The following is a 14873-nucleotide window of genomic DNA, read 5'->3' as shown; positions in this document are numbered from 1 at the left end:
GAAGTGAATGCAACACCGGTGTGCCTGGTATGTAATCAGCCTATTGCAGTGTTCAAAGAGTTTAATATTAAGCGCCACTATGAGACTCTTCATAAAGAAAAGTATGACCACTTGAAAGGACAAATAAGGAAAGACGAGATAAACAAATTGGTCGCTGGTCTGAAGAAACTACTTTTACGCGCAGCCGCGATATCTCTGATGGGGCTGTAAGAGCCAGCTACATTATTGCCAACGAGCTGGTGCAGGCATCCAAGCCGTTTTCTGATGGGGAGTTTGTAAAAACATGCATGCTGAAGGCTGCAGAAGTCGTGTGCCCTGAAAAGCGACCTGCCTTTGCCAATATCAGTCTAACGAGGAACACTGTCGCAGATCGGGTGACAGCTCTCTCAAGTGACTTGAGCAGCCAACTGAAAGAGAAAATCAAGTCATTTATCGCATTTTCAATTGCAATAGATGAGAGCACCGATGTCACAGATATTGCTCAACTGGCCATATTCATTAGAGGTGTTGATGAAACTTTGACCATCACCGAGGAGCTGCTTGAATTGGTGCCCATGAATGACACCACAACAGCAGATGACATTTTCAGCGCTCTCGTTGGAGCGCTGGACAAGGTGGGAGCGGACTGGTCCCGTGCCGTGAGCCTGGCTACCGACGGTGCGCCATCAATGGTCGGGAGAAAGGCAGGTGTTGCCACAAAATTCCGTGACAAAGTACAGTCAAATGGAGGACAAGAGTTTTGGGCATTTCACTGCATTTTGCATCAGGAGGCGTTATGTTGCAAAACACTGAAAATGGACCATCTTATGAGTGTGGTTGTGAAAACTGTCAATTTCATCAGAGCGCGTGGTCTAAATCACCATCAGTTTGACACATTTCTCAGTGATAATGACATTCATGCTGGCCTCCCATACCACACTGAGGTGCGGTGGTTAAGCAGAGGTGCAGTACTCAAGCGCTTCTTTGAGCTGCGAGGGGAAATAGGACAATTTATGGAGAAGAAGGGACGCCCAGTAAAGGAACTTAAATGCAAGGAATGGGTGCAGGATCTTGCGTTTATGGTACTGCTTATGGCACTGCTATAACTTTTATTTTGTATTTTATTTATTTCAAAGCAGTATGACATATAAGGCAAAAATATTTTTTTCATAGCTCCCACTTGAGTTTGTTTAGTGTGGTGAGTTGGTTCAGGTGTAAAACTGCATTCACTCAACTGTCAAATAAACCAGTTGTTAACACATTCACAGCCAAACATGAAAATCATTTTTTTCTCCATTGTTTGTGAATAAATGTGTTGTGCTTAGAAAAGATCCCTTGTCATCCGTGATTATAATATGTAGGGTGGGCTACAAATGTAGGCTGAATGATAAAGCATAGTACTGAAAAACAAAGCTAAATATTTGGAGTTGACATTCTTTTACTGATCCGGCCCACCTGAGAACAGAAAGTCTGGATCCGGCCCCCGAGCCAAACTGAGTTTGACATGCCTGGCTTAATGTTTACACTTTGTGGTTGAATTATTCTAACAGTCCAAAAGAAAGCAATGGTGTGTGAAAACCGGTTTGCACAGTTTAAAGTTTAAACCTTCCTACAGCTTAAGACCGAAGTCCTTCAGATTTGATGATTCAATGTGAAATAACCCCCCCCCCCCCCCTCCAAGGTACCATGAGGCTCCATAATTACTGGGGATTCAACTCTTAGCACATTTAATCCTTTTTTTAACAGAACATTAAAAGTTCAAACAGCTTTCTGTGGAACAAGTTTCATACGGTCTTTCTGAGACTAAATTTTACGGACTTGGCGAAAGGATTTCTGACATTACCTTTCGCTCTCCAGAGCTGCTAAGTTGGCCTTTCCATCGTACCCCGCAGAGGGAAAGATGGCGGAAATGCCATGGACGGCCACACACAACCCTCCACCCACGGAGCCGAAGCAGTGGTACAGAGGCACAGGAAGACAGACACGAATGTTAGGCTGCGGGACAAAACCAGGAGACAAAAGGGTCAAAATATTGGACAACGGCAAGCCTCCAACTTTTTCCCATGTTTTAGTACCAAATAAAAAAATATATATAAATATATAAATATATATATATATATATACACACACACACACACAGTATATATAACAAACTTTACTCAAACAGGGGTAACTAGTGCATTTGTTGGGGACTATTTTCAACAACAGACAAAGACAAAAAAGAAAATGTACGTGAAGAACAAACGCTGACAAGATAAGTTCAACTTTATCACTGTTAAAATCATTTTAGTAAGTTAGAGGTGCCTTTGTGCTTGTTTGTCCTCAGAAAATTCTCAGAAAAGGGCCCAAAAATAAACATTATTTGTGTCTCTTTGTAGTCATTTTGAGTCTCTTTGTAGTCGTTTTGAGTCTCTTTGTAGTCGTTTTGAGTCTCTTTGTAGTCGTTTTGTGTCTCTTTGTAGTCGTTTTGTGTCTCTTTGTAGTCAGGTTGTTTTGCTCATTTTCATACTTTTGTACTTGTGAGTCTCTTTGTAGCTGTTTTGCTTCCCTTTGTAGTCTTTTGTTTCTTTGTGGTGTTTTTTCAGTCTATTCTTGGTTGGTTTGTGTCTTTGTGTGACACTTTGGGCCCCTGGGCCTGAGCCCCGGTAGGCCTGTGTGGTAATGAATCCACAACCATGAATTCCTTGGATGTAAGATGTTTTCCCAAGGGGAAAGCCTCGAGCAAACTCAGAACATAGTCTTTAAAAAAGAGAATCCGTGCTTTGCTGTCATACAGTGCTGGTGCAGAATGGGGAAGACATTTAGTAATTCTGTAGTTAGTGCTGTTGAGGAAAAGAGATGTTTTAGTTGTTCCTGAGGGAAGCGTTATTAAGAGGGGCTGCGGCTGCTGCTTGGAGTCCTGTGGAGTATTTTTAGGTCTCGTAGATATCAGAGATGGGAGTGAGTTTGCAGCTGTTGACTTTTGAGGCGGAGCAAACAATTCTGTCCAACTGCTTCGTCTGCTGAGCTGTGGAGGTACAGAAGCACTTTCTATCAAAGCTCTGTAGAGCTGCAGATCAAGTTGTCGTCCCATTTAAAAGAGGAGGAGATCGTTTTTCAGAGGAATGTGAGGCTGTCCACCTCCAGGCCGTTAATGCTCAGTGGTGGGAACTTCAGTTTTAGTCAACCATCTCATTGTAGAGGCCTGTTAACCACCTTTAAATATCACTGAACTAATCGTTTCGTCATGGTATTATTTAACAGTCTATTGATTACCATAATGTGTTAAAGGATACGGAAAGGATACTCACTCTCCTGGCGTATCCCAGTCTCTTCCCCACAAAGTAGGCGTTGTTGACGATGTTGTGATGAGACAAGGTGACGCCCTTTGGAGCTCCAGTGGTTCCCTGGTAACACATGATTACAGAAATAAATCACCGCATTTAGAAAGCCATAACAATGGATCGACAGTGTGTAGAGGTGACTCTGATAGGCTAAGACTGCTGGTCACCAGTAAAGGTCGATAAGCTGAAAACTGTCCGGTTTCGATCGCTAGCCGATCGTTCTGTACATCAAAAAATTCCAAACTATCCCTTTAAGGTCAGCAGGAATTAGCAACGATTACCGAAGTGAACTGGATGTTTATCGGGTCGTCAAAGGAGAGCTGCTTCTGCAGGTCCTGAAGCTGCTGCATGTACTGGCTGCTGCCGGCCTGCATCACATCCTCAATGTGGAACATTCCCGGTTGTCGACTATCCAGGAGGATCACAGAGCGGAGGTCTGGGAGTCTGAGGGGGGGAAACAAACAAATGTGGGAGTCATGTTTTGAAAACTAAAGAGCTTCAAGTTACACTTTAATATTCACTTTGACTCGTTCCCTCTCTGTTTAAGCAGCGTGTTACTGTTCAATCCATGTATCCTGTGTGACGACCCCTCCCTTCCACCAGGGGTCTGTGTCCTGTTTCCTGTCAGCTTGTCTTTCAGGATGTTAATCGGCCACTGATGGGCGACACCCGAGGTTGGTTTGGTCCCAGCTATCAAGGCTGCCCCTCTTCTTTGTCTGACTCTTCTTGGCTGATGCTTTGTTTTGTTGGTTTAGTGAGGTTATTTGTGATATTTTTATCATATCATTTATTTGTGATATTTGTATTTATTTGTTATTTACTGGCCCAGGTGTCTCCTGTTGGCAATCACCACTATCTGCTGACTTAAAGGAACACAAACAAGTAACCAAGGCAGGGCACCGTCGGTTAGAACGATAAGCTGCACTAAGATGCTCCTTTTCTGACTTTTGTTGTTGTAACCGATTGAGGACTTTAAGAGCAGCTATGTTTTTATACTTTATACTGTACTTTGTTCTCTGCATTTGACCCATCCCTATACAGGGCGCAGTGGGCTGCTGAGAAGCACCCGGGGAGCAGTTAGGAGTTCAGTGTCTTTGCTCAGGGACACTTCGGCACAGGTCTCGTAGCAGCCGATGATCAAACAAATAATCTTGTCATCAGACGAACTTCATTCCTCTTCATCCTCGTGTCTAGGGGCTACTCCAGATCAGCAATGCATACGATGATCTCCTTTCTGAGTTTTTACTTTGTATTCTTTAAATAAATGTCTTTATTACTGTTATCACTCGTCTTGTCTCCCTTTTTGTTACAGCCTTGGAGCCGGGTTGTGACACCTGTTCAAGTTACTCATCGTTCTGTAAATGTAGAATCAGGACTGTAGCTTGAATGTTTAGCACATTGAGGTCAGGAGCCAATTACACCGGCTTGGCCCCATTCCCCTCAAAGGAATGTTTCACTTGGCACAACAAAAACCTGTATAAAGGCCCCGTCACACCAGCATTAAAAAAAACAGCTAAGTTTCCTTCGAGGGAACGGAGATCCAGGCAGTCCAAAATCTGAGCGAATGTGGATTATTAGCTGTGATGCACCACCAACGTTTGCCTCCTCTTTCAGACTCTGCTCCCCGAGAGGAGAACTGTTCGCAGACATGAGTCAATGTCTCAAATATGGCACTGAAAAGTTTTGAATATTTTTTGAATGCACGTCTAAAATAAAACCTGTTTCCAGCGACTCGTCTCAGTGTGATCGGTTTCTCAGGCAGACATTTTTGGATGTGGAATGTGTGTGTTTGCAAGACGGTAACCTTTGTTTTTGATGCTTCTATGTTGTGTGATGGTTTCTCTGATGTTTTTTTATATGTTTATACGTTATTCTGCAGATTGTTTGGAGCACCTGTTGTGAGACAAATTTTTTGTTTGGACGAAAAAATAAAGTTTTATCTTTTCTGTGTAGAAATGAGACATTTGATCATTTGCAGCAGCTCCATGACTCAAACATACAGAACAGTGAAAGAGTTCAGAGCGGTGAGGATGACGGGTGAGCACCAAGCAGCTGTACCTGGCGCTCCTGATGTCCCCCGGCGTGGACGACTCGATCTCCGGACATAACTGCTTCAGCATGTCACTGTACTTCTGAGTCCTGAACTTTGTGGGGCACACTACAGCTTTACAGCCAGACTGTGAACAGAGGAGCAGAGGACCCACCTCAATGTGATGGAATGTCTGTGTGTCTCAACAGAAAAAAAAGAATACAGGCGAGTAAAAGTCACCCACCTTCCGCAATGCGAACTCCACCTCCTGCACCTGGTACGCTGTGTTCACAGACACCTGTTGAGTAAAACCATAAACAGCTGCTCATGATGGAGAACACACCGGAAAGTTGACGGATTCAAAATTGGACAACACACAAAGTGAAAACAATGTGTGTGAAAAACAAACTGCTGAAGAGAGAAGTCTGACTTTACCTCTGTTAGTGGCTGTTTCACCAACACGATTTTAGTTAAAGGAGCCCGTGTGGACTGTACATATAGATAATGATGCGTGTCAGCAGTTTGTTCAACTTCATTCCTGATGTTTGTTTTCACCAATATCATTTTAGTTAAAAGGTGACCGCACGTTTGTTTGTCCTCTACTTTCTGTAACTGTTTTCTAGGGCTGACCCCCCCCCCCCCCTTAAGTTTAGTCGGTGAGTGTTTTTTTAATCTCTTTTCATGCTGAATGACTTATTTACAAGAAAGTAATAAGTACATCTCTGGTAAACACAATAAGTCTTCTCCACTGTGTAACCTGTGAACCACAATTATAAACTACTGAACTTCTTTATTTTCAAGATAGATTTACTGTATTATATTAATAATGTGTGGTTTTTTTCAAACAAACAGGAGGAAATAGTGCATGTGTTGGGGACTAGTAAGGAACATGTCTCCCAGTGCACCACTGAGGCTCTTTGATGTGTTTTTAATGGAGGTTTATTTATTTATTGGTTTATTTGAACGGGACAGTGCACATTAATAAAACGATTTCTGCAAATGTACCAGAGTTAGCCAAAAGGCTATTTTTCATCTGTCGTCCCAAGAGGCAGATGTTGCACAATAAAGCTAAAAACAATGTAAGATTAAAGTTAAACAATATGGCTCAGAGGAAGAAGCGATATCTTTCCGACAGCGTCAATTTAGAGCAGCGGTTCCCAAACTTTTTAGGCCGCGCACCCCCTTCTACATCCCGACCGGGTTCGCGCACCCCCCCCCCCCCCCCCCTTAAAAAAAAAAAAAAAAAAAAGAAGCAACAGAGCCTTTTAAGCCTTCATAGCCGCATAATAATCGGACCAATGAGAGAACAGTTTGCTCCCGGTGGCATTTGTTTACAAGATTTAGTCCGCTGTTAAATGTTGCAGTGTGAACACAAACCGAACAAAGGAGCAACTGCAACAAAGCAAACGAACTGAAGGTGTGAAAACGCCCTGAAACACTGCAACAAAGTTTCAATAACTTTCAGTGACACAAGGCGTCACTTTTAAAGAGCAATACGGATGCGAGGACACACGCACAGGCTCAGAGGCAGATTATCACATTTCATTTACAATTAATGAGCGACTAATGTAGCCAGGATGTCTTCTGACAAAGCATCGATGCGGCGACACAGTGTTGTTGGACACCGGGATCATGTCCAACTTTTTTGCTTCTTTCTCCCCAATCATACATTCCACCATCTCTCTGGCAGCTGGCAAGCTCACGTCTTCAGTGATTGTGTGCGGTAGCCCCTTTCTCGCTATTCTGTAACCAGATATGAAGCCCGTAGTGCGTCATTTATAGACCCAACACATGAATGAGACTGCAGTTGTTTTTGGCTGTTTTGTAACTCCTCCAATTTGGATATAAACAATGTAAGGGGCTTTTGACTTGCACTGGCATGCTTGGTGTTCAGGTGGCGACGTAAATAAGAGCTTCAGACTGTTAGCCAGAACCTCACTGCACACCACGCACTGTGGCTTTGGGGAATCTGCGTTGCCAATCCAAGTGAAGCCCAGACACACATACTTTTCATCATATTTCCTCTTTTTTTCCCAGTCTGCGCCGTCTCATCTTCCTCTGACTCTGGCTCGATTTCTTCTCCCGGTCTCTCCCCAATAACGCACCTCTCCGTTCCCCTCGCCTCCGATTCCTCTCTCTCTCTCTGTCCCTCTCCTCTTTTACGACTGATAGCTTCAGATGTCCCACCTGACAGTTTTTAAATTAAAATTACATTTTTTTTTTATATTTAATATTATTACACCATCAGACCGCCATTACACTTTTCCTCTCGCGCACCCCCTAGAGCAGGGATTCCCAAAGTGGGGTGCGCGCACCCCTGGGGGTGCGCGAGCTGCCTCTAGGGGGTGCGCGAGAGGAAAAATGTAATGGCGGTGCAGTCCTGTCTCCTAAAAATTATGTTCCCCCAAAACTAAAATGCATTCTCAATTACGTTTTACCACGAACGTATTTTCTCCCTGATTACGTTTGTGTTTGACGTACAAATACGCTTCTCATCAACATATCTTTGCTGTACTCTAGTCTTTATGTTTCTGTGATCTGCCTCGCCTCTACCCCGCCACCCACAAGTTATTGACCCGCGGCCTGTTCCGAGGGCTGAAGACCTGACGATCGGGTGCCTCACGGCGGGGGCGGCTGGAGACCTCGCGTCCCAGCGCCAACGGGTGAGCGCCGGCCACTCGGAACCATAAAACCAAGTCCCTGATTTCACCCGGGGGACATTCTGGAGGTATTGTGACCGGGTGATGTGCCTCGTTGCTGGGGAGGTATGAGCCGAGAGTGGCGGGGTGTTATGGAGGTATATATTACAACTCGGTGTTGTTCCCGTGCGTGGATGAGCGCATTTCTGCCGGAGACAGGCGGCGTGTTGTGGTAGTATTCTGACCGCGTAATAGGGAGGAGAGGCGGTGGTGGAGAGGGAAAAATGTTAAAGAGATGGTGGAATGTATGATTGGAGAGAGAGAAGCGAAAAAGTTAGACGTGATCCCGGTGTCCAACAACACTGTCGCGCGCATCGATGCTTTGTCCGAAGACATCCTGGCTACATTGGTCGGTCGCGTGAAGAAGAGTGAGTTTTACTCTCTGCAAGTAGACGAGCCTACAGATGTGGCCAATCTGGCCAATCGTCCGTTACCTTCGTAACGTTACGTCCGTTACCTTTTCGAAGGCACGAAAACAAACGCCACGCGCGAGCAAACTGTTCTCTCATTCGTCCGATTTTTATGCGGCTCTGTTGCTTTTTTTTATTTTTACGGTGTGTGTGTGGGGGGGGGGGGTTGGGAATCTTCTTTGGGAATCCCTGATTTAGAGAATCACTACCATTTTTCTCTCATAATGTTATTTTGCCTTCTTTCCATTGCACTGTGCCGTAGCTGTGACTCACCAGTATGATACCAGCTCTGGCTGTGGCGAACTGGAACAGGATCCATTCATAAGTGTTGGGTCCCCACATGCCGAGGCGGTCTCCTTTCTGCAGTCCAAGTGCCAGCAGCCCCGCTGCAGCCTGATCCACCTGTAGACACATGAACAGGTTTAACTTGTTTGTTGAAAAGAAGGTAACACAATTCCAGCGTGCAGAGTTTCCTTCAAGCAACACACCTCCAACCTAACGAATAAAGGAAAAGCACAGCAGCAGCAGTTGTTATAGCAGTCTTCCTACTGACGCTGGACAGTTTCTCAGTGCTCGCACAATAAATGGCAACATACAAATAATGTAAATAAAGAGTATATCAACATAATGCTAGCCTCCTCCTGGTCCTCTCTGGGAGCAAACACCGACACCACGCTGCTGGAGACCCAGGACGTATTGCTGGACCCTGTTATGGGAAAATATGTCAGTCTACTGCTTTAGGGTTAAAGAATGTAAGTTTTAGAAGAACAGGCACTAAACCTTGTGTCTTCTAAATGATTCTAGTAAATTTCGGATCCAGGTGTCTTGTTATCTTGTGAATTGTTATCTTGTGCATTGTTTCTGTCTTTAAAGACGGGGACACACACAGGGGTCATGATTGCGGTATTTCCCTTGATGGGCATCAGCTGAAGGGCATGACCCTCTGCAGGCATATATGATGGGTGATGGTTCACAGGCTTATTCCGTCTCTGCATACTGTGACTTAACTCTTTGACCAGGTCACAGTGACATCAAAGGACGCATCTGACTGGGTGTATCCATGATTTATTGTGGGGCAAACTGATAACAAAGGGATTTGTAAACAGGCCGTAAAAGCGCCTTCAGGTTATCGTAAAGACAGGACACTGTGCTTCAAAGAAAAACATCTGCCTTGACTGGTTTCCTTCTTCTGTTTATTCTTGTTTGCGAACCAAGATAACAGCATTCTAGCTGGGTATAAATGTCCATGCATTTGAATGTGTCGTCAGAGCACCTCCTGCAGATGACGGTCATGTATTTGTGAGACTGTGTTCTCTTTGCTTGCAAGCAAATAAATTGACTATTACAACTTTGATCGTTCATCCAGACTCTGTTTCATTTGACATTGATTTGATAACACTTTGACACTCTTCTCCTGACTATTCATAGAAATATTCTACAACAACCCGCTGGAGGGAAGGAAGGCACGGGAGAACCAGAACCAGGACTGAGAGGGGCAGACTGTCAGACCCTGCTGCAGTAATGAGGTTTTCTAAAGGGAGTCTGGTGCTCAGAAACACTGCTCCAGAGGGAAAACCAAATTTAACACAAGATCAAAGTTCCTCGTAGTAGCTTTAATATTAATAAAGAAACTAAAAATATTACGCTACTAGATTACCGATAAATATTTATACATAGATATATTTACAGATGGCTAGTTGGATAGACGTAAAGTATCTTGTTGTATTTTTTTAGCATATAAATAATAATACAGCAGAGCCCATTTATCAGATGACAGCTGAGATCTGAGCGCTGTTTACTGTTTACTCTCTGTGCAGGTTAATGACACCAAACTGATGACGATTCCCCTTTGACTGTGTACAACGTTCACTGGGTGAAAGTTTACAGACTGAACACGACTGTGCATGCAGGTGACTCAAGCAGCACTGTTTTTTTACACGTCATTGCATTTCTGTGAAAAAACAGCACACTGAAAGCTCCAATATTCCTTTAACCTACAGCAGACACAAATACAGTCAGCTGTAACATATAGAATATGTCTGAGGACAATAAATAATGTTTAAAGACAGTTGGGCTTTTTGTAAAGTAATGAAATATAGATTATTTTTCTGTCTTTCTTGTTTGTCTATTATAAAAGACAATTACAAAATATTAGTCAGAAACAAAATTACAAAACTAAAAAGTAGTAAAAGGAGTATCTGTGTGTTACTTCCAGCTATGGGACGGAGTAATGATTATCTAACTCTGTATAGAATGAGTTGTTAACAAGTTAATTACTGACAGGGGTGTTTCCGGTGAGGGTGACATGGCATTTATCTCCCACCGCACTTTTACAATCAGTTTGAGTTTATGTCTTTAAACAGAGTCCTCTCACCGTCAACCTGCCAAAATCCAGCTCTCATTGATGACAAAGAAAAAAAGAATGTTGAAATACTCTTCGAGGTTAATTGTCATTGTAGGTGACAGCAATGAGCGTACGGTAATGAGCAGCAGCAAGGTATTATTATTAATACTACTATCATTTTTTGGCCTTCGTTTTGCCTCTCCTGCTTCGTCCAGGCGTATGGAACCCTTTGATCGATGGAGCTTAATAGGATCAGATGAAATGAGTAAAAATCCTTAAATTACATTTGATTTATATTATGAAATTCACCTAGAAAAATTACATAATTTCAATCAACGGACACAATGAAGTAAACATGTAAATAAAAGGACTCTTCCAATAAATGGGATTAAGGATTTGGGTTTAGAAAACATGGTTGTTATTAATTAAAGCCTCCTCAAAATCTAAAATGTTTAGTCTCCTTGTGAGAGATCTGATACTTCAAACTTTCTCTCACTTTATATGGATGTAAAGCAACATGTGGGTTAGCAACAATAGCTTTCTGTATTTCATTTGGATTCACAAAGTACAAAAATTGTTAAAACACAGTCAGAGGCTACAGAATAAGAATAAGAAATTGAAGTAATGTTCCTCCCAGGACTTTCATGTTTAGCTTCAAGAGCCAAGTTTAAAGTTTTGGACCATTCGTAAAAAAACATGCAAACATGGCTACAATTGATAAGTTTGCTTGTAGGCTTTCCAACGTCCAACCTCAACATTGCCAGATTGACATTCATCAGTTGGAGCTGGAGGTTGGCACACCGACTCTGGACACACAGTGTACTTTGAGTAGAAAAGACTCACATCCTGCTGAAGCTGTGCAAAGGTCTTGCGGACTCCGTCTTGTAGGAAGATCACGGCCTCTCGGTCGGGCCAGCGCTCCACGGTCTGCAGCAGGGACTCTCCAATGGTGGTGTGGAGCAGAGATGTGGAAGATGTGCCGTGGGCGTAGCTGGTGGTGAGAGTCGGGATGATGGGTGGAGATTCCACATGAATGCCACTGCAGGAAAACAGGAGTTAGTGCTGGGCAAGTTAACGAGTTAATTTCGTGCTGACTCATTCATTAATTAACGCCGACAATTATTTTATCATCGCACGTTCACGCATTTTTTAAATTTATTATAAAAAAAAATAAAAATAATCTTTTTTTTTTCTTCTGTTTTTTAAAATTGAAAGACAAGGGACAATACATATACATAACAACAAGAGGATGACAACAGTGGGATAAAAGCCAGCAAACATCCTATAGTCAGTCATTTTAGTGCACCTATATGCTGAAATTCATGGTAAACACATTTAAATGGCGCAGATCGGGAGCGAAGGAAGGACTTTTGTCAAGAAGAGTTGAGCCCACAGCGCTGCCTCGGTAACATGCTGGCACATTCAAGGGAGTCAGGATATAAAAGTACAAAGCATATACTCAGAATAAAGTGTAATCAAGAGATAAAGTGTATGATCATTATATAACAAAATGTTTAATCAATAAGTAACGAATGTTTAATGCATAGAGTGATTTAACAAATGTAAGAATTGTTTAACAAATGTTCTGTGGAACCGGAGCTGCGATAAAAGTGTTTTGTCAGGATGAGTTGGCAGAAAGTAGAAACAGATGTTATTGGGTGGGGTTAGGAAAAGACTGTCGCAAGAGATGAGTCATAGAGGCATAACACAGGATAAAGCCTGGACTTGTCCGGACATGTTCAGGACCCAACGCCCACTCAAGTGGGTGGGGGGATGAGATCATGTATTGAACAGGAGGGGGCCGACTGAGCCCAAAAGTGTTATAAAAGAAGTAACTTGCAATTTCTCAAGTGCATTCATTTGCTCAAGTAGTAAAAAGTGCCTTGTGGCAGTAAAAAGTTAAAGCCATTGTATGTCTAACAACTGAGTTCTGTAAGGTTATCCTAGAGACCGAATCCACTTAACAATCCCTTACGGTTTTAGAAGTAATCCTAGCCGTTAAAACCTAACCTGGCATTTACCAAGAGCACGGATCCATAAGAGGGAAGCTGCCATAACCGACGCGACTGGTAGGAGCGCCCGGGGCGAGGCTGGCCCCTCAGCTGAGTGCACTCAGACCGGAGGAAGCAGGGTAGACGTCGGGAGTAACGGCAGTTAGAAGAGCCAGGCGAGTTCCCTCGCAAGAACACCAGCTCGACAATCTTTTAATAGAGAGCTGAGTCAGTAAGAAGCCCCGTATCGGGCCAGAAGTACCCCAGGATCTAACACTTTCAACATACAAACATACAACATCACACTTTCTGATTGAACCAATCTATGAACTGTCTGAAACAATAGATATCCGTAGCCCCAAATGGGCCCCAAAACAAATTGCCACGCACTATGCGTGCAAACGTGGCACTCCCCTTGGGGCTAAGCCCCCCCTTTCTTTGAATCCTAGAAACGCCCCTGGTAAGAACTATATACATACAGGTCTATCTTGGGTGCTTCTCAAGTCTCTTAATTGCATCCCCATTTCCCTCACTTGGGTCATTTCCTTGCGGCTTAGTCCCTCCCACCAGGGATGCATGAAGGAAACCATGCAAGGAGAGAGGAACGGGGGCGTGTCGGCCTCTCAAAACGCTTTTATATTCGAATATTTTTGTTATTTATATGATTTGCACACAAACACAGCGGAGGAATAGCTGTTAAACATAATGCACAGTCGAGATGTGCAACACTGAACATGGGTTTGTCGAAGAAAATATCTTTAATCAATCATGTGATCTTTTCCAAGCTGTTACATAAATAGAGTGGTCTCACCGACGTCACGATCTCCTTAGTTAGAGGTCTGTCCGCCATGTTGGAGTACATACAGTTTACTCAGTGCAAACAGACACGTGTGTTTGTTTACATTGTACATGCACGTCATTGTGTGCGTGTGTGTAGGAATTCACTTTCAACTAACTCCTAACTTCATCCCCCCCACACACATATATATACACATACATACATACATACATACATACATACATACATACATACATACATACATACATACATACATACATACATACATACATACATACATACATACATACATACGATCTGACGTTAAACTCATATCAAGCAATGCTGAGGCTGCATCCATGTGTTTCGCCTGTTGTACACGCTCGACACGTCTCTGGTACCGACTGCTGTCACGGGCCGATGAAGCTTCGGTAACCTTCTCATGTCCAAGTTTAATTTATATTTCCTTTATTAAATACTGTTCACAAACGAATTAGTAAATAAAATCACGTACCACTTATAAAGTGATCCGCACATACTCTAGTGTACGCCAAATTCCATTCCTTTATATCTCGAGAGATGCGTGACAGCCATTTCTCGCGACGTCGCTTGGAAAGCGCCTTCGTGTCATTTCCTTGATGTGTAATGACCGCTGGCAAACGAAAGAATGATTTCTTGTCTCTATCAGCTCTGCTGCCACAACCAAAGACAGCACAAAAGTTCACCACCGATAGGTTATGCGACTCAGCCGTGCATGCCAGTGGCTTTGTGTGTACTCCAACATGGCCGACAGCTAAACTGTGACGTCACACGAGACCACTCGTGACCGACCAAAAGAGGAACTTCATGCTTTTAAGAAATACCTTAAATATCCAGTATAAGTTGCCTCTGCAGCCATGTGGGCTTCAATTAAAAACTAAAGTGGTCTCGAACCAACATAATTCCCTTTTCTCATTTATTGCATGATACATATTGTATGTGACTCACCGACTCGCTGCAGATAAGCCTGGATGATGCGTCCATGGTCTCTGCAGAACTCCTAAAGATCTGGAAAAGACACAGCTGCTCCGAAGAGACTGTGAGCTCAGCACAATCCTAACGATCATTGTGTTTCGCTGCAGCTCACCACGAACCTGCACACAAAAGCTTCAGATTGTTCAGATAAACTCAAGGAAAACTCAAAACTGAACTGCGGGAAATGCAGTTTTTATAGTAGAGTGGAGCGCCTTCCTCGGACCTTGATCCGCCCCCTCCAGCGTGGAAAGAATAGTTTTCTCTGCGCCTCCAGTCCCGTCCCACTGTGGTAAACTCATGCCCTAA

General features: G+C 43.3%; 1 protein-coding gene across 2 annotated transcripts in view; it reads right to left on the bottom strand.

Annotated features, from left to right (window-relative positions):
- acsf2 (acyl-CoA synthetase family member 2) overlaps positions 1-14850 on the bottom strand; it is a 34888-nt gene extending 20038 nt beyond the window's left edge. The window contains exons 1-8 of one of the 2 annotated variants that reach the window (XM_079293948.1): positions 14541-14850; positions 11628-11823; positions 8714-8842; positions 5576-5629; positions 5361-5479; positions 3584-3746; positions 3270-3365; positions 1823-1974 (exon numbers count right to left, since the gene is read on the bottom strand). In XM_079293948.1, the coding sequence (XP_079150074.1) occupies positions 1823-1974; positions 3270-3365; positions 3584-3746; positions 5361-5479; positions 5576-5629; positions 8714-8842; positions 11628-11823; positions 14541-14659 (1028 nt within the window). In that variant the 5' untranslated portion in view covers positions 14660-14850. Of the gene's footprint in view, positions 1-1822; positions 1975-3269; positions 3366-3583; positions 3747-5360; positions 5480-5575; positions 5630-8713; positions 8843-11627; positions 11824-14067; positions 14294-14540 lie in introns of those variants that run through there. The other variant, XM_079293949.1, reaches the window with a different exon arrangement.
- Between the last annotated feature and the right edge of the window lie 23 nt (positions 14851-14873).

The sequence above is a fragment of the Melanostigma gelatinosum genome (genome assembly GCF_949748355.1).
Source record: "Melanostigma gelatinosum genome assembly, chromosome: 21".
In the NCBI taxonomy this organism is placed as follows: domain Eukaryota; kingdom Metazoa; phylum Chordata; class Actinopteri; order Perciformes; family Zoarcidae; genus Melanostigma; species Melanostigma gelatinosum.
The sequence above is the reverse complement of the archived record's forward strand: the minus strand, read 5'-3'. Positions and strand labels throughout refer to the sequence as shown.